Source organism: Zalophus californianus, chromosome 1, assembly GCF_009762305.2.
Source record: "Zalophus californianus isolate mZalCal1 chromosome 1, mZalCal1.pri.v2, whole genome shotgun sequence".
Lineage (NCBI taxonomy): Eukaryota > Metazoa > Chordata > Mammalia > Carnivora > Otariidae > Zalophus > Zalophus californianus.
This window is the reverse complement of record NC_045595.1, coordinates 9,085,291-9,111,254: the sequence shown is the minus strand read 5'-3', so window position 1 is coordinate 9,111,254 and position 25,964 is coordinate 9,085,291. Positions and strand designations below refer to the sequence as shown.

At 51.4% G+C, this 25,964-nt stretch overlaps 2 protein-coding genes across 2 annotated transcripts; one reads left to right on the top strand and one right to left on the bottom strand.

Annotated features, from left to right (window-relative positions):
- Positions 1 to 6,276: 6,276 nt before the first annotated feature.
- Positions 6,277 to 9,308, bottom strand: DAND5 (DAN domain BMP antagonist family member 5). The gene is made up of 2 exons (XM_027582286.1): positions 8,982 to 9,308; positions 6,277 to 6,578 (listed from the first exon to the last, which is right to left on the bottom strand). Exons 1-2 carry the CDS (start codon positions 9,306 to 9,308, stop codon positions 6,333 to 6,335), a joined length of 573 nt encoding a protein of 190 aa, XP_027438087.1. The 3' UTR covers positions 6,277 to 6,332.
- Positions 9,309 to 23,582: 14,274 nt separating this feature from the next.
- On the top strand, positions 23,583 to 25,498 carry GADD45GIP1 (GADD45G interacting protein 1). Its single transcript, XM_027586562.1, has 2 exons — positions 23,583 to 23,954; positions 25,146 to 25,498. The coding sequence occupies exons 1-2, from the start codon at positions 23,605 to 23,607 to the stop codon at positions 25,462 to 25,464; spliced, it is 669 nt and encodes a 222-aa protein (XP_027442363.1). The 5' UTR covers positions 23,583 to 23,604; the 3' UTR covers positions 25,465 to 25,498.
- Positions 25,499 to 25,964: the final 466 nt, after the last annotated feature.

The window sequence follows — 25,964 nt, the reverse complement described above, 5'->3', positions numbered from 1 at the left end:
GCTGGCTGAGCCATGTCCCTAGCCAAGCCTCAGGGGCCACCCAGCCACATACCAGGGCCCAGGCTGGAGTCCCCCAGACCACAGGAGCCCTCCGCACACCCATCCCCGCTGCATCTGGGGGCCACTCCCCAAACCCAGCCTGCAGGCAGAAGACAGATCAGCTAGCGGTTGGATCTCCAGGTGTCCCTGCCTCAGGCCCATGTGTGTCCCCAGGCTGGGCAGCTGCCAATCTCATGCCATGAGGCCCCTTGCTCCAGCATGAAGGTGTGACAGACAACAAGGCTGTATATGACAGCATGGCTGAGGATGTGACAGTGTAGTTGTGTGTGACAGTGTAGCTGGGCTCCCTGTGCAGCCTGGGGATGGGGGTGGGGCAGCCATAGCCCCTTGGCTCATGTCATCACACACACTGTCACACACATAGTGTCACTGTCACACCTTCGATCACACAGCCACGCACAGAGCCACACTATCTCATCCTCAGTCACACTGTCACACACAACCACACTGTCACACATGCTGTCACACATAGTTATGCTGTCACACCTTCAACCACACACAGAACCACACTGTCACACCTTCAACCAGCAACACTGTCTGTCACACCCTCAGCCACGCTGTTACACACAGAAATACCATCACACCCTCAACAATGCTGGTCACACACGCCTTCAGCCACATGGGCTCATGTGTCCTCACAGTCGGCCTGATGTGCTGACCCTTGCACTGCCGCAGCGTCACGCCGACCAGCAGAGACACACTGACACGCCCGGTCCGGGTGCCCCTGCAGCTGCGGTCGCCACGTGGCCACACGGAGTCACTGCCACCCTCGGTCACAAGGAGGGGAAGCAGATCTGATCACTCCATCCCCAGGCTGTGGCACAGCTGTCCCTTAGTCAACGTTTGAACCAGACCAGTCATTCAAACAACACAACGACGTACCCTCCCCGTCCCGGTGTCACAGAGCAGGCAGCGCAAAGGCTCTCTGAAGCCATACACTCACGGCCACGCTATTGCAGGGGACAGGCGCACATCTCACACTGCCACACAACACCCAGAGTCCCTGGACAGAGATACAAAGAAACAGTGGATGACAGCCGCCACCACTGTTACAAGAACATCCTGTCACACAACAGTCGCTCTCCCCAGTGCCTGTCACAACATTGAGACAGCCCCTTAGCTGTCCCCACAAGCAGCCAAGCATTCTGACATGGCCCCCACAATAGTCACTAGGATACCCCCCCACCTCCCAAGTCGTGGAGACAGGGACAGGCCCACTCTGACACCACCACCACCACCACCCCCGCCGCTGCAGTCAGCGTGTGGAGAGCCAGGGGGCTAATGGACTCGCAGCTGTAGGCAGTGGGTGCCAGCCCCCCCCGACTCATGAATATTCATCAGCTGGGGCGCTCTTGAACCTGTGGGGAGTCGGAGGTCCCAGGCAGCTGGGCACCCCCTTCTGTGCCAGGAGGCCCTCAGGTGAGGGGGGGCTCAGCCAAGCCCCAGCAGTCCTCAGAGCCCACCCCCAGTTCCACACATAAACACATGAATCTGTGAACATGGACCCCCAGACACACACACAACAGTCCTACAAAGTCAAAACCACACCCAACAACACAGCCATCCACCACACACACATACCCCAGACATGCAAATACAGGCACACACACAATCACATGATTTCACAACCACAAACACATAATCACACCCAAACCACAGACACAAACCACACACACACACACAACATGCAAACACAGAGGTACACAAACCCTCAGTCACACGACCACAAACACACAGATACACCATCACACCCAAACTACATAGACACTATCACACACAGGCATGAAAACACACACGCATACACATGGGAATATGATCACCTCCAAACTACAAGCTACTTCTCATGAAACACCCACGTAAGTGTGCAAACATGGACCCACACGTTCATACATGCAGTTCCACTGACTCTCAAATGCAAATTCACAGACACGCAACCACCCCCAAAAAGCGACTTCATGGACCGTCTCTGTGTCTCTCTCACTTTCTCTTGCTCTCTCTCTCTCTCTCACACACACACACACACACACACACACGTACGCACGCACGCAGCCACCACAATCTCACTCTGCCCACCCCTGCCGTTTTAGAGAACGGGAAACTGAGGCACTGAGTCCCTGAAGGCCCGGTGAAGGACCGTCCCTCTTGACTTCAGGCAGAGGCTGCGGCCGGGCGCCCCCTGCTGGTCCGGCCCCTTCAAGAGCGCGCGGGGCGGCGGCGCGCGGGGCGGGCACGCGCCTGACGTAACCATGGCATCCTCTTGGCACGCGCGGCCCGCGCGCGGGGAGGGCGGGGAGGGCGGGGCGGGCGCGTTGCCATGGCGCCGACGGGCCGCGTGAATGGGGCATTGTTCGTCGCGGCGCCCGGGCCAGGCTGTCCAGGACCCACCCGGACCCACCCGGGCCGGCAGAGACCGGGAGACCGGGCGGAGAAAGACAGAGATGGGGAGAGATGGAAAGGCAGGGAGAGACAAGAGGTAGGAAGAGACAGGCAGAGCCGTAGATGGGAAAAGAAAAACGCTTAGAAGACAAGGGGGAGAGACAGCTGCGGAGAGACAGAGATGGGAGAGACCTGCGAGATGGAGAGAAATGCACAAACGAGGAAAGCCGGACAGAGGAGGAGGGCCAAGGAGAGGCAGAGCAGGGGATGGAGATGGAAGACGAAGGCTGGGTGGGAAACAGAGGCCCGCTGTGCCCGGCGCAGCGCCTGGCAACGGGAGGAGGCAGAAGACCAGGACCCCCAGACAAAGTCGGAGATGCTGAGACGTGGGAGGAGACCCAGCCAGATGGAGGGTCAGGGGGACCCAGGAAGGAAATGAAGGGAAAGCTCCGAGGGTCTCTGGTCCCACCCACCTCAGTCCCTTCTCCACTCCCCTTATTTTGCTTTCCACTCCCCTTTCCATGACTCGCCTCCCCCTGGTTGACACTCTCAGAAGGCAAACCTCTGTCCTACACATCTTCATACACCCGCTACAAGACACCATCAACACAGAGATCCAGTCCTTGGGGACACTGCCCAGATGCTCTGAGACAACTTCACGGACACAGCGACACCTACAGATCCATCCACAGACACCCAGAGACACTCACAGTCATGGTTACAGTCAGGCACACCCACAACAGGGACTCCTTCCCCACACCAGAGCCCCACAGATGCACCATCACACAAGGACCCTGCCAGACATGTGGTCCTGGTCACACACGGCCACACATCACCACACAGGCTCACACTCATGGGAACACTGTCATACGTACCCACCCCAGACACAGAGTGCTCTCTCTCATCTGCACATGTCTCCCTACATTCAGTGACACCTCCTCGGACACACATGTGCCCTCCCCCTGGTCTGACCCACGGACTGGCTTCCTGTCCCCTGGTCCAGATTGGGGGTCTGTGGGGCTGCAGGGTCCAGTTCTCCATGTTTCACATACAGACATCTGTCGGCGGTGGAGATTGGGAAGGGAAGGAAGTGAAGCCCCACCTCACTCTGCCTCAAAGGGCTGGGTCAAGCCAGGCCAGGGTGTTTCCCTAACTTCTGCCTGTCTGGGTCAACTTGGCCCAAACCTTGACCAAGGGTGTCCCCTGGTGGCCATGTGTGGTCCCTGCACCCATCACGTGGGGAGATGGTGGGCGGCCCAAAGGCCCAGCCTGAATAGAAGGGCAGAGAGGACAGGCCCAGGCTTAGCCCAGAGCCTGGAGACCGAAAGCCAGGGTCAGAAGCGAGAACCCAGACCCAGAATTCAGAGCTTGAAATCCAGATCCCAGAATTCAGAATCAGAGCTCAGAATCCAGAATCTGAATCTAGACTCCCAGATACCAAGATCTAAATTCCAGATCCCAGAACTCGGGTCCCAGAATTTAAAATCCAGGTCCAAATGCCCAGGATCTAGAATCCAAACATCTACATCCTATCACCCAGAATCTAAAATTAAGGACCCAGAATCCAGATCCAAGAAACCCTCCTCAGAGCCAGCCCCCCTACCTTCCCCAAGCCTCCCACGTTAGACCCTGGGCAGCAGGGGTTGGTCCCAGCGGCCGCCCCTATGTGTTTACACATACACACTTCAACAGGATATTGCAGACCCACACCCCAAAACATACAGCCTGTGACCACCACACATACAATGCCACACACTGCAGATACACATGGACAATCACACACACACACACACACACACTTACAGCCTGGCAACACAGCATCACCTTCAGAAACCCGGAACTGCCGTACACCCCTCTCCCAGCGTAGGGACCCATGTCGGTCTGTGCACCCATACAGTCTCAGAGCTCCCCCACCCCGCCCCCACCCATCCCACCAAGCTCACACACACAGCCACCATACCCAGAGATACACAAAAACCCAGGACACCCTGGGTTCTGTGCCCTGCATCCGGACACACTCACAGGACTGTGGGAGCTGGCACAGGCCTACACACATGCGCGCACACGCGCGCGCGCGCACACACACACACACACACACACACACACACACACTCCCCCAAGCATGGAGAAGCCCCGTGCCTTGGCAGCTATGCAGCCCCTGGGAACAGGACCCCCGGGACAGGGCTTGCCGTGCACCCCCGTGCCCACCCCAGCCCTCCCCTGCCTGGCCGGCTGGCGGGCTTTAATACAGATGCCAAACTCATAATTGTAACTGAGGGTGACAGGGTCACCTTGAGCCCCAGATGCTCGCGCGGTGACAGATGGCGTTGGCAAACCTGATTAGCGGCCCCCGTGCCAGCGCCTGTGGCACCTGCATCCCTTGCCCCTCCCCCGCTCCCCCAGCACTCATTACCCACCCATTACTGGGCCTGGGGGGCGGGGGTGGGGGCTGGCTGGCACTGCCCAGGAGGGGGCAGGGACTCCGGGGGCCCCCTGGCACCAAGGTTCCCAGCTGGCTCCCCGGCTGGCAGGAGGTGGGCACAGCTGAGGGGGGGGGAGCAGGGGCCTCGTGCCTGCCAGAGAGAGGGGTGCCCATGGTGCCAGGGCTGAGCTGCCCACTCGGACTCAGCCTGGGGTTTGGCACAGAACCCTGGAGGGAGGAGGGAGAGTGGCGCCCCCTGTGGGCCCCTTGCGGCCCTCCCCCACCCAGGGCCCTTGAAGCAGGGCCTTGGGAGCTGGCAGCCTGGCCTGTTCCCACCCCTCTGTGCAGGCCTGTAGGGTCAGAGGTCACAGGCTCCCACGCCCTCCTGGCCCATCTGTTTCCTCGGGTCCCCTCCTTCTGCTCCTCTCACCTGGGGCCTTCCTTCCTGAGGCAGGAAGAGGGCTGAGAGGGGCCTGGCCGCCCCCCCCACCCCGCCCCACGCTCCGGGGGGCATTTGGAGGCAACCCTGACAGCGCCACATGTCCCTGCGTCTGTGCCAGACGGGCCCATCTGCTAGGGCCCTGGTTCCAGCCGCCCAAAGCCAGGCTGCCCTCCTGCGCTGCAGACCCTGTGCCCAGCTAAGGAGGGAGCACCCCTGATGCCCACACCCCAGCACAGGGCCACCCGCTCCCAGGGAACCCGTTGGAGGAACACACACACACACACACACACATACACACACACACACACACACACACACAACTGGGCTTGGCCAACCGTTATGGTTCCTGTTTAATGCCACGCTATGCGTGGGACTGGGTGGAGATTTGAGGGGGTGGGGCAAGAGGGGCAGCTGGGATCACACAGGTCCTGCCCCTGATTTGGGGAGCCCACGTTTCCCGCCCCCTGCAGCTTCATGGGCTTCCCTGCCTTGGTTTCTTGGGGTCCCGAGGATGGGGGTCATCCCTGTGTCTCCTGGTCTGTGTGGGACCATCTGTCCTCCCTGTAGCTGGGAGTGTGTCTTTCATTCTGCGAGGCGGGGGGGTCCAGCCTGGTGGTAAAAACTGGTTGCCACACTGCCTAGGATTCCAATGCCAGATCTGCCACTTATTGCCGTGTGACCTGGAGCAAGAGACTTTGCCTCTTAGAGCCTCAGTTTCCTTCTCCGTGAAATGGGATGATACCAGTCCCATCTCATTGGGCTGTTCCGAGGATGACATGAGGTAGTGTGTGTCAAACGCTTAGCGTGGGGCCGGGCAAACAGAGTGCTTCGTAAGTGTGTGCTATGATCCCCATTGGGGATGCGTCTGGTGTCCCCGGGAATGGGGCAAGAACTCTGGAGCCCCATCTGGTTGTCCCTGTGTACCCGGTCTCTTGACCCAGTGCTTATGATCCAGGTCGGCGTCTTTCTGGGCACGTCTCCCCCCATCTCTCCAAGCTGTGTGCATCTGTGTGTCTGTCCACGAAGCTCAGATCACGCCCTCGGGCTGCACTGACACCCTTCAACCAGCACAGCAGACATCTTCATCCGTCGACGGGAGGCTGGGCTGCTTGCCCGACACCACAGGACCACACGTGTCCGGCGCTTGCGAGTGGGCACACAGCCGTTGCAGAGGACGAGTGGGGTGGGGTCTGAGCTGGGAATGTAGAGGGAGGAGCAGCGGCCAAAGCAGAGGTGATTGCGGAGGTGAACGGCCGTGCAGCCGGGCTGGGAGAGTACCTGGGGCAGGGAGATGGGTCAAGGGCAGTGGAGTCTGGGGCCCAAATGGGGAGAATCATCTCCCATCCACTTCCACCCCCACCTGGGTTCCGATCCTGACCATCTGCTGGCTGTGTGACTCGGAGCAAGCTACTCAACCTCTCTGGGACTGTTTCCTCACCTGTGAAATCGTGGAAGTTCAGCCAGGAAAAAGAGAAATCAATCTAGGCCTTTCAACAAAGAGGATTGATATAGGGAAGGGCTGCTTCTCCCAAGCAGGAGATGATGATGAGGTAGCCTGGGGATTGGTGTCAGGGAATCTGCCGCCACCTCCAGGGATGAGGGTTGGCAGGAAGGGGTGGTTTAGAGGAGCCGGGCGGGGGCGTTAAACAGAAAAGCCCTTAGCCCCTTGCCTAGCGCACAGTGTTCAATAAAATTTCCTCCTATGATCCCCTCCAACTAAGTGGCTCTACCAACTCACCCCCAGATCATGGCCCTTCTCTATTTAAATCCTGCATTCCTGCCGCCCTGCCACCCCCACCCTCATCAACTCCCCCTCCCCTCACTCTGCCCCAGCCACCCCAGCCTCTTCACCGCTCCTCCAATATGCTAAATGCAAGCCCACCTCTGGCCTGTTGCCTCTGATAATAAGCCCAGCACCTGAGCTCCTCCCTCCCCCCCACCCCTGAGCTCATCCCAACTCATTCCTTCCTCAGAAGCCCCCCCAAGGGAAATATCACCCCCTGGTGGCGTCTATCCCAACGAGCCAATCTCTTTCTTCATGGGTTCCCAGTAATTTATAGTCCTGTCTCTTTGAATGTTCTTCTAGAATATAAGCTACCTGGAGGCAGGGAGGTTCTCTGCTTTGTTTATGGCCGTAGGCTGAGCAGGCACATCATAACAGAAGCTAACGCTTGCTGAGCCCTAACACCAGGCGGGGGCCCACACTGCTCACCTTCGACGAACTCACTCCTCCCACAATGCTCCAAGCTGGAACATTATGATCCTCATTTACAGACGAGGAGACGGAGGCTCCGGAGCAGTCCCTCACCTAAAGCCACACAGCTGCTGAAGGGGCTGCGAACCCTTAGAACGTCTTTGTGTCATCCTGGGGTAGCTGCAGCTCTGGGAGAGGGTACATAGCTGGATCCCAGGCCAGGAGTTCCCTCGGCTGGGTGCAGTGTGCATGGCAGCATGGCAACTGGGGCAGGATTCAGGGCAAGGTAGCTGGTCCAAGGCCATGCAGTCACCCCCGTGTCACCTGGATTCAGCGAAAATTTGCTGAATGAATAACAAGCCAGGGGGTCTTGGGAATGGACACCTTGCAGGGCATGGCTCCAAACACGGTGCACGAATTTGTGTCTATTGTTAAGTCTGTTTTTGCAAAGATAGGAAATGAGGCTCAGAGAAGGAAAGCCACTTCCCCCGGGTCACACAGAAATCATCAGTTAAGGCATTAACTTGAAGCCAGGTACACCAAGCACCAAAGCTGGGGCTCCAAACACATGCTCTGAGTTCTCACAGCTCTTATGGAGCACTGACTGACTGCCCATACCCATACCTGTCTCATTCAACTGCCCAATAGCCCTTAGGAGGCAAATACTAGTATTCATTTATTCATTCAACAAACACTGAGGGCCTATCATGTTCCCGGCTCTGCTCACAGGCCTGGAGATGGGGATACAGAAGTGAACAAGGCAAAATATAATCCCTGTCCTGGTGGAGCAGACATCCTAGTGAGGGAGACATGATAAATGTAATTACAAAATCAGTTTTATATGTTAGGTGATGATGTGTTCTACAGCAAGAAATAAAGCAGGAAACAAGCAACAGGGTGGAAGGTCCTGCATTTTTAAATGATGTTTAAGTAAAACCCTGAAGGAGGTGAGAGGAGGAGCCACAGAATGCTCGGGGAGTTGGGGGGATGGTAGAGGCAAAAGGGAACAGCCAGTGCAAAGGCCCTGAAGTAGATGTGACATTGGGTGTGTCCAGATTAAAAAGCCATGTGGCTGGTGTGGCAGGAGTGAAGTGGGTGAGGGGGAGAGTGGGAGGAGGTGAGGTCGGGGAGGTGACAGGCAGAGAGTGCAGGGCCTTGTGGGCCTTGGGAAAGACAAGGCTTTTGCTCTGAGTGAAGTGGGAGCCATGGAGGGTTCTGAGTGGAAGAGGGAGGGAATGGGACTCTGGTATTCACAGGTGCCCTCTGGCCATTAAATGGAAAAATAGACTTGGATGAGAGACAGGATGGAAGTAAACTGCATGGTTGGGTCGGAGAGGCTTAAGCCCCATTTTGTAAGACAGGAAACTGAGGCTAGGACACATTTAGATTGAGGATGCGAGGTTTGACCCCAGATCTGTGCAGGACCACAGTCTGTGCTCTCTGCCCATCCCGAAACTCCGCCCTCCCCTTTCCCCACCCACCCTCACCTGAGTATACGGCACGGCCTTGCACATCTCCTGGGCCACTTCCTGCGGGTCCAATGGCAGAGACACAGTAGGGGCCACCTCCTGCCCGTGGTGCAGGTTACCTCTCCCCAGCCGCCCAGTTTTCTGCAGTCCCAAGAAGGCCTTCCAGCTGCTGAGGGCAGAGGATTGTACCTGGGAGCCTAGGGCCCCTCGGCCCAGAGCCCGGGTCCGATTGGTGGCAGCCCAGAGCTGAGATGGGGGACCCAGGAGTCCAGGCCTCCCGGAGCCTGTGTGCAGCTGGGCCCCACCGAGCAGGCTCAGGAGAGCGATCAACTGGCCGAGGAACATCTGTCCGTCTGTCAGCCAGTCTGGGACTGGGCTCAGGGTCCTGCGCAGTCAACCCTGCTGTCTGGTGAGGGGAGTCTCAGCCCTTCGGACCCGCTTTTAATGGCTTGCCCCCAAGCTGGGCAGCTCGGGAGGCACCTCTGCAAACCCACAGTGGGGAGGAAAATAAACTGAGGCCTGCTGAGTTCCCACCCCTCCCCCCAGCCTGGCTGGGGTCGGGGCTGGGTCTGTGGGTGGGTGGGCTGTGGGGACCGGGAAAGGCGCGACTTGAGACATGGGCTCAGGGGCACAATGCCTGGAGGCTCTGAGGGCCTTCTTTCCAGGTCCAGGGCACCATCCATCCAGTTTGCAAAACTAGACATTGCAGCCAGGCTTCTTGGGTTTCAGTCTCAGCATTGCAACATTCTGGCTGTGCAACCTCTGCCAACCCCCTTAACCACTCTGGGCCTCAGCTTCCTCTTCTGTTATGGTGATCTATGTAATGTGTTATCAACACTCCCTGCTTGGGCCGGGTGCTCTGAGGACCCCCGAGATAATTCATGGAAGCAGCTTAGACTAGAGGCTGATACAGTAGAACCACGAGTAAACTACAATTAACATCATTTTAGTTATTTTTTCTTTAGCACCTATTAGAGGCCAGGCATAATTCTGAGCCCTGGAGATGCCGGAGGGCCAGACAGAAATGGGTGCTCACTGTGAATTTGAAACTGTAGTGCAGAAAACAGGCAAGACAGGAGGATTCCAGAGCCTTCGGTGTTAAGAAGTTATTTAAATAGGATGTGCCTTACAGGTGTCAGGGCGGGGGCTTCTGCCCCCAGGGTGGTCAGAGAAGGCCTCCCTGAGGAGGTGACATTTTTGCAGAGCCTTAAGGTGGTGTTGGAGGCGGTGGGAACAGCCTGGTCGGGGGTGGAGGCTGGAGTGTTGGAAACACATAAAGAGGGTGGGAGCCGCGTCCCAGGCTTTGGAGCCCCGGGGATGCCTGGGGGGGAGGTCCGAGCCGCGCCCTGGCACCCCCGTGGCCCGCATTTCGCACCCAGGCGAAGAGCGGCCGGCCGCGGGGGCCGTGAGAAGCGGCAGGGCAAGTCCTTCCCGCGCCCCGCGGAGCTGCGGAGGGCGATGGGGCGCGCTCGCCCTCTGGCGGCGGCTCTCGGGACTGCGCGGCGGCTGCGCCCAGGACGTCTACCTTCTGGATGCCCCACCTGGAGGTGCAAGGGTGCTGCCCACTCACCCCGCTACATCTGAGCTCCTGAGCGTCCCCCAACCCGCCCTCTCGCTGTCCTCTAGACCCACCTGATGGTGCTAAGGCCCCAAACTTTGGAGCACCGCTGATCCCTCTCTTTCTGACTGCACACCGTCCCCCGCTCCCCGATCTGATATGCCAGCAAGTCCCGTCCGCTTCAGAGTCTACCTACAATCCATCTACTACTTTTTTTTTTAAAGATTTTATTTATTTATTTAATTGACAGAGAGAGAGAGACAGCGAGAGAGGGAACACAAGCAGGGGGAGGGTCAGAGGGAGAAGCAGGCTTCCCGCGGAGGGGGGAGCCCGATGCGGGGCTCGATCCCAGGACCCTGAGATCATGACCTGAGCTGAAGGCAGTCGCTTAACCAACTGAGCCACCCAGGCGCCCCTGGAGTCCATCCACTTCTCACTCCTCTCAGTCCCCCACCCGGACACAACCATTATGTCCCACTTGAACCAATACGGTCCCTCCACCCTGGTGCTCCAGCTCCCGCCGCCTCTCCCCGAAGGCTGCTCCCTCCACAGCAGCCAGAAGGCGACGTGAGCACTCGTGTCCAGGAACTTCTCTCCTCTGCTCAGAACCTTCCAGGGCTCCCACCTCACCTGGGGCAACAGCCCAAGGCCTCACTGCAGCCCATAGACGTCGTTCCGCCCTCTCCTATCACTGCTCTCCCACCCTCAGCGTTCCCGCCCTCTCCCGCTGTCTCCCTCCCTCCAGCCACACGGGGCCTCCTCGCTGTTCTCCAGACTCACCAGGCATAATCCCATAATACTACACAGTGGTACAGGGCTAAGGAAGCTCCTTTTTACCTGGAAAGATAACCAAGACAAATTAAAAAAAAAAAATCAGAACTGGATGTCTATTATGTGCTGACCTTTTGGGGGAGAAAGAATGAATATACAGTTATGCTTTACTTGCGTTTGCCTTTGTATTTCCATGTTGAAAAGAACAGCAAGTTTTCCTTTTGGGGAGGGGCTTCACTTTAGAGTTTAAACATTGTTTTGCGGCGCCTGGGTGGCTCAGTTGGTTAGGCTTCCCACTCTTGATCTCAGCTCAGGTCTTGATCTCAGGGTCTTGAGTTCAAGCCCCACAATGGGCTACATGCTGGGTGTGGAGCCTACTTTGAAAAAAAAAAAAAGTTTTGGGACGCCTGGGTGGCTCAGTCGGTTAAGCGTCTGCCTTTGGCTTAGGTCATGATCTCAGGGTCCTGGGATTGAGTCCCGCATCGGCTCCTCGCTCAGCGGGAAGCCTGCTTCTCCCTCTGCCTGATACTCCCCCTGCTTGTGCTCTCTCTCTGACAAATTAATAAAATCTTTTATTTTTTTTTTAAGATTTTATTTATTTATTTGACAGAGACAGAGAAAGCAGGAACACAAGCAGCAGGAATGGGAGAGGGAGAAGCAGGCCTCCCACCAAGGAGGGAGCCCGATATGGGACTCGATCCCAGAATCCTGGGATCATGACCTGAGCCAAAGGCAGACGCTTAACAACTGAGCCACCCAGGTGCACATAAATAAAATCTTTTAAAAATTGTTTTAAGCAGGGGCGCCTGGGTGGCTCAGATGGTTAAGTGTCTGCCTTCGGCTCAGGTCATGATCCCAGGGTCCTGGGATCGAGCCCCACATCTGGCTCCTGGCTCCTGGTTCGGCAGGGAGCCTGCTTCTCCCTCTCCCTCTGCTTCCCCCCCTGCTCATGCTCTCTCTCTCTGTATCTTTCTGTCTCAAATGAATAAAAAAAATCTTTAAAAAAATTGTTTTCAGTATACAAAATGGAACATAAGAAAAAAAGTACAAATGAAAGCAATCTATACCATTGGTCTGCCCCCTTGCTTTTTTTTTTTAAAGATTTTATTAATTTATTCATGAAAGACAGAGAGAGAGAGAGAGAGAGAGAGAGGCAGAGGGAGAAGCAGGCTCCCAAGGAGCAGGGAGCCCGATGCGGGACTCGATCCCAGGACCCTGGGATCACGACCTGAGCCAAAGGCAGACGCTTAACTGTCTGAGCCACCCAGGCGCCCTGCCCCCTTGCTTTTTAAGTGAACTATTTCAGGCATTCCAATAAGTATAGACAAAAATATATAACAAACACCCCTGTACTCATTACCACAATTAAAAAATTAAAAATTACAGATATGAGAGAAACTGGCTCTATACTTGTCCCTAATTCCTGGATTGGCCAATTTTAATTCCCATGCCTGTATTCATAGTTTTACTATTTATGCATCCATTCAGATATGCAACCTTGTTTTGTTATTTTAAATTTAATGTACATGGCATCATAATGTATATATCCTTTTAACTTTCATCTGTCTTCCACTTCATATTCCTTCCTTTCCACTCTGAAGAGTCTTCCACTGCACATGTATCTCCCAAATTTATTTCTCCATTACCCAGTTTTTAACCATCACAATCAATCCTGCAAGGAACAATCTGGAACATGACTCTGCCCATTAGAGTCATTTCTAATTGGGTAATCCATTCCTAGACCCTGCTCCAGATCAATTACAGTGGAATCTCTGGGGATGGGATCCAGGCACTGGTGTTTTTAAAAACCACTTCAGGGCTGCTGTGAACCCCAAGGGTGTACGGTCATATACAGCGGGGGGTGTGATACTTCTGCAATGCATCCGTGTCAGCTGGAAGGCTCACTGTAGAGTATCTGACTCTGAGACGGAGCCTGAGAACCTGCATTTCTGACAAGTTCCCTGGTGGTGGTGCTGCTGGGCTGAGGACCAAACTCTGAGAACCATGATCTATAGAGCACCTTTATTCTCTTTCTTTCTTTCTTCTTTCTTTTAGAGAGCACAAGCAGAGGGGGAAGGGCAGAGGGAGAGGGACAAGCAGGCTCCCCAGTGATCAGGGAGCCTGACGTGGGGCTCAATCCCAGGACCCTGAGATTATGACCTGGGCCGAAGGCAGATGCTTAACCGACTGAGCCACCCAGGCTCTCCAAGAGCACCTTTATCTGTTTTTAACATCTGCATAGTATTCCATCCTGTGGCTATTTAGTAGTTTCCTTAACCAGCTCTCTATTCTTGGACATTTATGTTATTTTCTATCTTGTTACTACCAAAAAAAAAAAAAAAATCCCTACAATGGAATATCATTCAGCTGGAAAAAGGAATGAAGTACATATTAATTTGCTTGGGCTGCCATAACAGAGGACCACAGACTAGGGGGCTTAATAAACAGAAATTTATTTTCTCACAGTTCTGGAGCCTAGGAATCTGAGATCAAGGGGTCACCCTAGTTAGTTGTTTGTTTTTTTTTCCTGAGGCCTCTCTGGCTTGTGGAAGAACATCTTCTCCGTGTGTCTTCACATGGTCCTCCTCCCATGTAACTCTGTGTTCAGATTTTCTTTTTTATAAGGACACCGGCATAGGTTATCCTTATAAAAAAGTGGCTCAGTCAGTTAAGCTTCTGCTTTCGGCTCAGGTCATGATCCTGGGGTCCTGGGATCAGGCTCCACGTGGGGCTCCTTGCTCAGCGGGGAGCCTGCTTCTCCCTCTGCCTGCCACTCCCCCTGCTTGTGCTCGCTTGTTCTCTCTCTCTGTCAAATAAATAAATAAAATCTTTAAAAAAAAAAAAAAGGATACTGGCATAATGGATTGGGGCCCACCGTACTGACCTCATTTTAGTTACTTTTTTAGTGACCCTATTTCGAGACATGGTCACATTCTGAGGTACCTGAGAGTTAGCACTTTAACATGTGAATTGTGGGGGGGACACAAGTCAGTCCAACAAGGATTGATACATGTTACACTATGGGTGAACATCAAAAACATGCTAAGTAAAAGAATCCAGACGCAAATGGTCACAAATGACTCTGTTTATATGAAATGTCCAGAATTAGGCAAATCTATAGAGACAGAAAGTAGGCTACTGGTTGCCAGGAACTGAGGGGAGGGGGTAAGGGGGAGTGACTGTTAATGGGGATGGAATTTCCTTTTGGGGTGATGGAAATACTCCAGAACTAAACAGTGGTGCTAGTTGCACAACACTGTGAATGTGTTAAATTCCACTGGATTGTTCACTTTATTTTTTAATAGTTTTTATTTATTTATTTATCTGAGAGAGAGAGAGAGAGAGAGAGAGAGAAAGAGTGCATGTGGCAGGGGGAGGGAGAGGGAGGGAGAATCCCAAACAAACTCTCCGCTGAACTTAAGAGCCCAAAACGGGGCTCGATCTCGTGACCGCAAGATCATGAAACCAAGAATCAGACGCTTAACCAACTGTGCCACCCAGGCACCACTGGACTGTTACTTTATTTATTTATGTATTCATTCATTCATTCATTCATTCATGAGACAGAGAGAGAGAGAGCATGAGTGGGAGGGGTAGAGGAAGAGGGAGAGAGATTCTTTTTTTTCTAAGGTTTTATTTATTTATTTGACAGAGAGAGCAACAGCGAGAGAGGGAACACAAGCAGGGGGAGTGGGAGAGGGAGAAGCAGGCTTCCCGCTGAGCAGGGAGCCCGATGCGGGGCTTGATCCCAGGACCCCAGGATCATGACCTGAGCCGAAGGCAGACGCTTAATGACTGAACCACCCAGGCGCCCCCCAGGGGGAGAGATTCTTTTTTTTTTTTTTTTTTTTTTTTTGGAGCAGGGAGAGATTCTTAAGCAGACTCCACTCTGAGCATGGAGCTGACACGGGGTTCAATCTCATGACCCCTGAGATCAGGACCTCAGCTGAAACCGAGAGTCCCACACTCAACCGATTGAGCCACCCAGGCAACCCTGGATTGGTCACTTTAAAATGATTAATTTGGGGCGCCTGGGTGACTCAGTCGTTAAGCGTCTGCCTTCCGCTCGGGTCGTGATCCCAGGGTCCTGGGATCGAGCCCCGCATCGGGCTCCCTGCTCCGCGGGAAGCCTGCTTCTCCCTCTCCCACTCCCCCTGCTTGTGTTCCCTCTCTCGTTGTCTCTCTCTCTGTCAAATAAATAAATAAAATCTTAAAAAAATAAATAAAATGATTAATTTTAGGGGTCATGGGGTGGAGCCCCGTGTCGGCTCCAAGCTCAGCAAGGCCTCTGCTAAACTTTCTCTCTCTCTCTCCCCCTGCCCCTCCCTGTGCTCTGTCTCTCTCTCTCTCTCTCTCTCAAATAAATACATAAAAACAAATCTTTAAAATGATTAAGTTTATGTTATGTAAATTTTAATTTTAATTTTAATAAAATTTCAATTTGAGACCTGCCCTCAGAACCCTCTCCACTCTATGCCTCCCATTCCCACTCCCACCCTCCCCCACCCCAGTGCCATTTGGGTCCTGCTGTGTGCAGAGCCCTGGCCAGTGGCTGGAACTCAGCTGTGGCTACTTCGACATCAAAGTGTCTACTCTTAGCTTGTAAACTGGTGTTTCTCAGAATGGATCCCAAATTGCCTGGTCTGGTAGGAAACTGTTGCCCATCAGCCCCATTGCGGGAACTTACTTCTTTCACCTCCGTTATAATTATTTGTGTGTCTCACCCACAAGACTGTGAGCTGTTTGAGGTCAAGGGCCAGCTCTACTTCATTACCTATCTCTTCAAAGATTCAAAAACTAGAAGAGGTGACTGCAGAGTTAAACATGAATGACAAGAAAGAGCCCACCATATAAAGATTCTGGAAGACAGTTCTAGACATAATAACAGCAAAGATAATGCAAAGGCCCTGAGGCCAGTGCAGGTCAGGGACCACATGGCCCCTTCTACCTCCTAATGGGTCTTCTTGCTTCTGCATATTGCCCCACTCAATGTCTTTCCTTCTCAGCAGCCAGAGGAGAACCATAAATCATATCCATCTCTGCTCTGCTCAGAGACCTCTCATGGCTCCCCTTTGCCCTTGGAATAAAACCGAACTCCTCACCATGGCCTATAATGCCTGCATGGCTGACCCCTGTTTATCACTGTGCAATGCACCTCCTTCCTCAATCCCCTCATTCACTTAGACCTCAACCACACTGGTCATGTGTCCCTCAGCAAACCCTGGGGAAAGACTTACTGGGCACCCCAGGGAAACCTCCCAGTGGGCACAGGGGGACACAGATAGGGAGGCTCACTGCAGCATTATTTTTGCAATCAAGAAAGATTGGAACCAAACGCCCATCAAAACAACCTGTTGGAATAGTTTATTCATAACATGAACAATATTGAGCAGAGATTTTTTTTGAGACTTTTTTTTTACTTTTATTTTTTACAACTAAGTGCCGTGAGAAATACACTTTATACTGTGAACCAGAGGTGGCAGAATGTACTTTCCAAAGAGACCTCAACAGTATGCCCCATCCCACATACAATTCTTTGTATGTGACCTTGAAAATCCTTTGACTGGGGGCTCCTGGGTGGCTCAGTTGGTTAAGCGTCTGACTTCGGCTTGGGTTATGATCTCAGGGTCCTGGGATGGCACCCAGCATCGGGCTCCCTGCTCAACGGGGAGCCTGCTTCTCCCTCTCCCTCTGCCGCTCACTCTGCTTGTGCTCTCTCACTCTCTCTGTCAAATAAGCAAATAAAATATTTAAAAAATGTGTGGTTTTTTTTTTTAAAGAAAGAAAATCCTTTGATTGCCTGACAATCTTTGACCCCTTCCCTTGAACCTAGACAACCTTTATGACTGGATCCACCAAAAGCATAGAGCAGAAATGATGTCATGTGACTTCTGAGATTCAGTCATAAAAATGCCATGCACTTCAGCTTTGGGCACTAGGGACCCAGCTACCATGTTGTGAGGAAGCTCAAATTGGCTCACATGGAGAAACCACTTTGTAGAGGATATTCAGCTGATAGCCCAGCTGAGACTTCAGCCAGCATCAATGACGAGACCTGAATGAAGGGAGATGCCTTCTAATGATTCTGGTAGCCAGGCATCAATTCATTCAACTTCAAATTCTTCCCAGCTGAGGCTGCAGAAAGCAAGGAGCAGAGACAAGCCATCCCCACTGTGCTCTGCCCAAATTCCTTTTTTTTTTTTTTTTTTGCAAAGTTGTATGTAAATTCTAGTTAATTAACATACTGTGCAATACTGGCTCAGGAGTAGAACTCAGTGGTTCATCACTTACATACACACCCAGTGCTCATCACAAGTGCCCTCCTTAATCCCCACCATCCATCTAGCCCATCCCCCTCACCTCCCTCCATCAACCCTCAATTTGTTCTCTATAGTTATGAGTTTTTTTTTTAAGATTTTATTTATTTATTTGAGAGATAGAGAGCACGAGAGGGAAGAGGGTCAGAGGGAGAAGCAGACTCCCCGCTGAGCAGGGAGCCTGATGTGGGACTCGATCCCGGGACTCCGGGATCATGACCTGAGCCGAAGGCAGTCGCTTAACCGACTGAGCCACCCAGGCGTCTCAATATAGTTATGAGTTTCTTATGGTTTGTTTCCCGCTCTCTTTTCCTCCCCTCCCATATGTTCATCTGTTTTGTTTCTTCAATTCCACGTATGAGTGAAATCATATGGTATTTGTCCTTCTCTGACTGACTTATTTTGCTTAGCATAATACCCTCTAGCTCCATCCACGTCACTGCAAATGGCAAGATTTCGTTATTTTTGATGGCTGAGTAATATTCTATTGTATATATACACACCACATCTTTTTTTTAAGATTTTTATTTATTTATTTATTTGAGAGAGAGACAGAGATAGCAAGAGAGAGAGCACACGAGCGGGGAGCAGAGGGAGAAGCAGGCTCCCCACTGAGCAGGGAGCCCCATGTGGGGCTCCATCCCAGGACCCTGGGATCATGATCTAAGCCGAAGGCAGATGCTTAATCAACTGAGCCACCCAGGCGCCCCATACCACATCTTCTTTATCCAGTCATCATTAGATGGGACATTTAGGCTCTTTCCATAGTTTGGCTATTGTTGATAACCAAATTCTTGACCTACACACTCTTATGAGCATAATCAAAATGGTTGTTTGGGGCAAGGTTTGTTAGCATCATTTGCAACTGGAACACTAGTATATACAAACATGTATATGTGACAGAAATAAGAGTTTTACCAAAGGATACTTAACCCTTACTACACATGATACAATCTGACATTTTTATTCTATTCTATTTTTTCTATTAAAAAATAACCTCTGGGGCGCCTGGGTGGCTCAGTTGGTTAAGCAACTGCCTTCAGCTCAGGTCATGATCCTGGAGTCCCGGGATCGAGTCCCACATCGGGCTCCCCGCTCAGCGGGGAGTCTGCTTCTCCCTCTGACCCGCCCCCCTCTCATGCTCTCTCTCTCTCATTCTCTCTCTCAAATAAATAAATAAAATCTTTAAAAAAAAAATAAAAAAATAAAAAATAAAAAATAACCTCTGTACGCCCGGGTTCATGGGAGCATTACTCACAACAGCCAAAAGGTGGAAGGAGCCCAGGTGTCCATCAGTGGATGAATGAATTAACAAAATTTGGTAAATACATATGAGAGAATGTCATTTAGTCTTAAAAAGGAAGGAAATTCTAACACATGCTAATAATGCGGACATTATTGAGGACATTATGCTAAGTGAAATAAGCCAGTCACAAAAGGGTAAATGCTGTATGATTCTCCTGATATGAAGTCCCTAGAGTCGTCAAATTCATAGAGACAGAAATGGAATGGTGGGTGCCAGGGGCTGAGGGAGGGAGGAATGAAGAGTTAGTGTTTAACAGGGACAGTTTCTGTTTTGCAAGATGACAAAGTTCTAGAGCTGGTTGGTGGTAATGATTGCACAACAGTGTGGATGTTTACTGCCACTGAATAGCACACTTTAAAATGATGATGGTGGTAAATTTTATGTGTGTTTTGTCACAATTTTTTAAACAAATAATTTTTGAAATAAAAGGTTTTCTATGAGCCATTCTCCCCTTAATTGTAAACCTGGAAATAAATAAATGCTAGTTGTAACCCACCTCATTGATTTCCTGAGTCAATAATGGGCCCCCGGGGGCGCCTGGATGGCTCAGCCATTAAATGTTGGCCTTAGGCTCGGGTCATGATCCCAGGGTCCTGGGACGGAGCCCCGCATCCGGCTCCCTGCTCCGCGGGAAGCCTGCTTCTCCCTCCCCCCCCCCCCGCTTGTGTTCCCTCTCTAGCTGTGTCTCTCTCTGTCAAATAAATAAATAAAATCTTAAAAAAAAATAATAATGGGCCCCCGGACCCACAGTGTGAAAAACAGCTACACAGCATGTACAATAAATCTCTAGGCACCTGGAAAGCGTGAAGTTGAGGGAGAAAAGTTGCAAACTAATACATTCAGAATACCACTAATGTAAACTGTTTAAAAATACATATTGCGGGCGCCTGGGTGGTGGCTCAGTCAGTTGAGCGTCTGTCTTCAACTCGGGTCATGAGCCCAGCGTCCTGGAATCGAGCCCCTCATCGGGCTCCCTGCTCAGTGCAGAGCCTGCTTCTCCCTCTGCCCCTCCCCCTGCTCATGCTCGCTCTCTCTCTCTTGCTCTCCAATAAATAAAATCTTTAAAAAAAAATAAAAATATATATCGCATATTGTTTTCAAGACTCCAGATAAGTAGCGAATGCATAAAGTTTGGTCTGGTCCTGGAAGAATAAGCTAATTTCAAAATACTTGTTACTCCTGAGAAGGGTGGGGAGGGAAAGGGGTGGCATTTGTCGGTGGAGGCCTGTCATTGGAGGCTTTCATAGTAGGGGGGCAAGTTTTATTAGAAAGAGTTTTTTTTTTTTTTTAAAGATTTTATTTATTTATTTGAGAGAGAGAGAATGAGAGATAGCGAGCACGAGAGGGAAGAGGGTCAGAGGGAGAAGCAGACTCCCTGCTGAGCAGGGAGCCCGACGCGGAACTCGATCCCGGGACTCCGGGATCATGACCTGAGCCGAAGGCAGTTGCTTAACCAACTGAGCCACCCAGGCGCCCTAAAAAGAGTTTTTTAAAAAAGGATCTGAAGGTGGGTACCTGAGGGGAGGGCAGTAGAGGGGATGGAAGGGGAGTGAAGGGGGGGGTGGAGGGGTGTGGAGGGATGGGCAAAATAGGTGAAGGGGGTTAAGAGGTACAAACTTCCAGTTATAAAATAAAGTCACAGGGATGACAAGTACAGAATAGGGAACATAGTCAATAATATTGTAATAACATTGTAAGGTGACAGATGGTGACTACACTTATCATGGTGAGCATTTTGTAATGTATGTAATCGTCAAATCACTACAATGAACACCTGAAATAATATGATATTGTATATCAACCATACTTCCATTTAAGAAAAAAAGATCTGGGGCGCCTGGGTGGCTCAGATGGTTAAGCGTCTGCCTTCGGCTCAGGTCATGATCCCAGGGTCCTGGATCCAGCCCCGCATCGGGCTCCCTGCTCCTCCCTCTCCCACTCCCCCTGCTTGTGTTCCCTCTCTCACTGTGTCTCTCTCTGTCAAATAAATAAATAAAATCTTTTAAAAAATAAAAATAAAATAAAACCAGTGTTGGGGCTCCTGGGTGGCTCAGTCGGTTAAGCGTCTGCCTTCGGCTCAGGTCATGATCCCAGAGTCCTGGGATCGAGTCCCGCATCGGGCTCCCTGCCCCCTGGGGAGCTGCTTCTCCCTCTGTCTCCCTCTCTCTTTCTCTCTCTCTGTCTCTCATGAATAAGTAAATAAAATCTTAAAAAAATAAAATAAAAAATAAAAAAAGATCTGAAGCAATCTAATCAAAGTGTTAATATCTGTTAACTCTGGGTGATAACGTATGTGACTGTACTCATCTGTCCTTGCGAAATAATCCGTTAACACTGTAAATGACAATGTCTAAAGCAATGCTCTAGGATACAAAAGAAACTAACACAAGTCAGGGGAGGAGCTCAGGCAGGGGCGGGGGTATGGGAGGCAGGTGGGAGTACGACTGCTCACTATAATCCTTTTTTGTTGCTTGTATTTTTATTTTTTTTCACTTACAAAGTATAATAAATCTTACCGTAAAGTATGCAGCCTACACATACACAGCTTACAGAATAACTATAACTCAGGCGCCACTATAGCCCAGATCAAGAAATAACATTAGGGGGGGCGCCTGGGTGGCTCAGGGGTTGGGTGTCTGCCTTCGGCTCAGGTCATGATCTCGGGGTCCTGGGATCGAGCTCCGCATCGGGCTCTCTGCTCAGCAGAAAGCCTGCTTCTCCCTCTCCCACTTCCCCTGCTTGTGTTCCCTCTCTGGCTGTGTCTCTCTCTGATGGAATCTTTAAAAAAAAAAGAAAGAAAGAAAGAAAAAAGAAATAACATTAGGAATGCCTGGGTGGCTCAGTTAGTTAAGCATCTGCCTTCAGCTCAGGTCATGATCCCAGAGTCCTGGGATCAAGTCCCACATCCGGCTCCCTGGTCAGTGCAGAGCCTGCTTCTCCCTCTGCCCCTCCCCCTGCTTGTGCTCCCTCACTCTCTCTGACAATTAAATAAAATCTTTAAAATAGAAATAACATTAAATACAGTGCACTTGGAGAAAAGCAAACAGAACAGGAATGTCCAGCTCAATGACCTGTTACCAAGTGACTCTCCCCCCCTCAACATGACCACTACCCAGACGCCCCCTCATTCCCACCAGAGGTGTCCCATCTTGATTTCCAGAATAATCTATCCTTTACCGCTAAAGGTGTGCATCCATAATGACACCAGGATTTTTCCACTTTACATAAAAAGGACAATTTGTGTAAACTTTATGCAGTGAAAAACGTTCCCTTATGAAAAGGAATCTCTTGGGCCCTGCCTCCTTTGTTGCAAATGAGGTCCCTGAGAATCACCCGCTGAGATTACGCGCAGCTGTAATTTCTGCTCTTGCATTCCTGTGTAGTATTCTGTTGGTTGAAACATCAAAATTTAGGTCTCCATTCTCCTGTGAATGGACTCGGGTGCCGGCTGTTTCCAGCTTGGGATTGACATAAATGATATATATGCTGCAGTTCTAAATTATGAACATTATTCTCCAGGCTTCCTAGTTCACCCAGCAAACCGCAATTCGTGTGTGTGTGTGTGTGTGTGTGATAAAATATATATAACATAAATCATACCATTTTAATCATTTTCAAGTGTACCGTTCAGTGCTATTAAGCACATTCACACTGTTGTGCAACCATTATCACCATGCGTCTCCAGAACTTTTTCATCTTCTCAAACAAGAACTCTGTCCCCATTAAAAGCTAACTCCCATTCTTTGTCTCCTCTGTCCCTGCCAACCACCATTCTACTTTCTGTCTCTATGAATTTGGCTACTCCAAAGACCCCATATAAGTGGAATCACATGATATATGTTCTTTTGTGACTCGCTTATTTCACTCAGCATAATGTCTTCCAGGTTCATCCATGTTGTAGCATGAGACAGAATTTCCTTCCTTTTTAAGGTTGAAACCCTGTTTTTAAAAAATACTGTTTAATTGCTACACCTTGATCGAATATTTTAAACATTTTTAAATATGAAAAATTAAATGAAAAGGCATAAAGTAACAAAATGTTTACAATAAAATTTAAAATAAAATTCCTACATAAATATCTTAAATAATCATACAACTTTAAATATCTTAAGTAGAAATTTAAATATTTAAAATTGTCTAGGTAAGGTTTTTATATAATTCTTTAAAATAAAAATCTTGAGATATTAAAAATCTAATTAAAAAGCATAAAATAAAGCATAAAAAATATTTAATGTTATGAACAATATTCAAGTATTTAAAATGAAATTTAAATATTTTAACGAAGATCTTAAAAAGATTCTAAATATTTCAAATATAAAGTAATATGTAAAAATAAAATAAAATATAAAGTAATATGTAGATTAAACTTCAAACTGAAGCAATATTTAAATTTTTAAATAAATACTTAGTTGTTTAAAATTTAGACATTTAAATTTTGGAAATAAAAAATCAAATGCTACTTTAAATGTATAAAATTAAAATTTAATGAGATTTTAATAAGTACCTGCTAAAATAAAATTTTAAATTATACTTGAAGACGTATAAAACATTTATTACCCCCTTCTCTCCCCTGCCCGGAACTGCGGCAGCAGGGACGCCCCCTCGCCCCGCCCAGGCTGCCATCGGACCTCGCGCGCAGGCAGTGCTGTGGCCAGCCCCGCCGGCCCGCGAGGACCCCGCACAGGCAAGATGGCGGCGCCCGCGCGGCGGGCGCGCAGCCTGCTCGAACTGCCGGCTCTCCGGGGCCGGGGCTCCCGTGACTACCGGGCGCCGCCGCCCCCACGCCGCTCGCCAGGGCCCTGGTGGCCGGACCCGGACGACCCGCTGACCCCGCGCTGGCAGCTGGGGCCGCGCTACGCGGCCAAGCAGTTCGCGCGGCACGGCGCCGCCTCCGGGGTGGCCGCCGGTTCGCTATGGCCGTCGCGGGAGCAGCTGCGCGAACTGGAGGCCGAGGAGCGCGAATGGTGCCCGAGCCTGGCGGCCATGCAGGAGTCGCTGCGGGTGCAGCAGCTGGCAGAGGAGCAGAAGCGTCAGGCCAGGTGTGTGCGGGGCTGTGGGCTGAGGACCTCCAGTGCGCGAGGCCTTGTCCCAGGTGCTGAGCACGTAGCAGAGAACAAGATAATTTCCGATGGCGGCAGTGGACCGTTAGGAAGATAAAATTGGGTGAAAAATGTGTGTGCCAGAGAAACTTTGGTTTGTGAGACTTCGAACCTAATGTGAGCCGACTACGTGGTGGGCTGTGGGTGGAACCTAAGGACTTGATCCTTAGAGACCTGAATGACCAGACGTAGCCATGGGGAGCTCTTAGGGAGTGTTCCTGGTAGAAGGAACCGCTGGTGCAAAGACCCTGAGGAAGGAGTATGGTTTAAGGAACTACCAGGAGGTCAGTGCGGCTGGGGAAGAGTGGGAGGTGATGGGGCCTGGAGTCAAGGGCAGAGGTCGGACTCGGAGACAGGTCTGAAGAATTAGACTTGGAAGAATGCAAGACCAGGAACATCAGGATGGTGCCACTTCCTGGAGGGCAGGCAGGGTGGGGGAGCAGGCCAAACGTGTTCCTGCTTTTCATTGTTCTTGTCCTCACAATAACTCTAGGAGGAAGAGGGGATCACCCTCATTTTAAAGAGATGAAAAACCGAAGCCTGGGAGTTTGTGGAGTCACTTGTCCAGTCACCCAGGCAGTAAACTGGAGCTAGAATGTGAACCCCAGTCTCTGTCCCATCGTAGCTGGATAACCCTGCCATGGGGTAGATCTTTCAGCTTGACGTTTCTAATCCTTAAAATGGGGCTGTGACTGGCACCTACAAACTCACAGGATTGGAGGGAAAGGTCCAATCCATTTCTTGCCTTTACAACTGGTCCTGGCATACAGTAGGTGCTCAGTGATGTCTGCAGGATGAAAGAGTGTGCTGTGGGAAATGGCCATATGGTGTGCCTCTTGGATGGCTCAGTGAAATGCTGAGTTGACTTGGGGTCTCCTCCTAAGGGGGTTAGCTCTCTTGTGCTCAAGGTCACACACAAGTTAATTCATCTCTCTTGCCTGTTACTTCACTTGTCTGGGACTTTTCCTGACAGTTTTAATGACCACCCTAAGTCTTCCCAGTTTTTCATCTCCACTGGGGGAGTTGGGGGAGTTGTAATGTGGGCAGACTAGGCGGTGGGCTGCCACCTGAAAAGGGTGCTCCTTTTCTGGCTGGGTGTTGCTGTCTTCATCACTCTACCCTCCCCTGCAGGGAGCAGCTCATTGCAGAGAGAATGGCCAATATGCCACAGATGATTGAGAACTGGCGGCGGCAGCAGCAGGAGCGCAGGGAACAGGAACAGGCAGACAAGGAGCGGCGGGCCCGGCTTCAGGCTGAGGCCCAGGAACGCCTGGGCTACCATGTGGACCCGAGGAGTGCCCGCTTCCAGGAGCTGCTGCAGGACCTGGAGAAGCAGCAGCGCAAACGCCTCAAGGAGGAGAAACAAAGACAGAAGAAGGAGGCCCGAGCCGCTGCACTGGCTGCTGCTGCGGCCCCAGACTCGGCAGCCTCTGTGGCACCCAGGTCCTGAGCTAGCCTGTCCCAATAAAATCTGCTGCCCCACAGCCCCGGCCCTGCACAGTTGTGTGTCCGCTCTCATCACGCCCCTTCCTGGGCCCCCAACACCTGGGGCCAGGGAATCCCCCACCCTTCCTGGCTCTGCTCACTCAGGGACTCTAGGCCACGCCGACTCACTGGGGCTTCAGGGGGAGGAAGGGGGACGCAATGGGGAAATAATGGAGGAGCAGATGGCAGAGGAGAAGAAGGCTTCTGTTTACCAACATTAATCTCCGGTAATTAGCCGATTACTAGGGGGGGAAGTGTAGCCAAAACAGACTTGTGGTGGTAATGGTGGGGGGCAGGGAGAAGCAGCCCTTCCAAGGCTAAGTTGGGGCTGGGGCCCACTGCCTGGGAATGAGATAGCCTCAAGGGGGGTGTGGAGACACTGCGAGCCCCAATCTGCTGAGGCAGACAGACCACTCTGCCCCTTCTCAGCACGGCCACGTCACCTGTGCCCAACCAGCCCCCAGA

Excerpts from the sequence above, each read along its gene's own strand:
- DAND5 (XM_027582286.1), bottom strand. The coding sequence starts at position 9,308 with ATGTTCCTCGGCCAGTTGATCGCTCTCCTGAGCCTGCTCGGTGGGGCC. Across the intron at positions 6,579-8,981 it reads AGGCCGTGCCGTATACTCAG|GTACTCTCCCAGCCCGGCTG; the intron begins GTGAGGGTGGGT and ends TCCCTGCCCCAG.
- GADD45GIP1 (XM_027586562.1), top strand. The coding sequence starts at position 23,605 with ATGGCGGCGCCCGCGCGGCGGGCGCGCAGCCTGCTCGAACTGCCGGCT. Across the intron at positions 23,955-25,145 it reads GAGCAGAAGCGTCAGGCCAG|GGAGCAGCTCATTGCAGAGA; the intron begins GTGTGTGCGGGG and ends CCTCCCCTGCAG.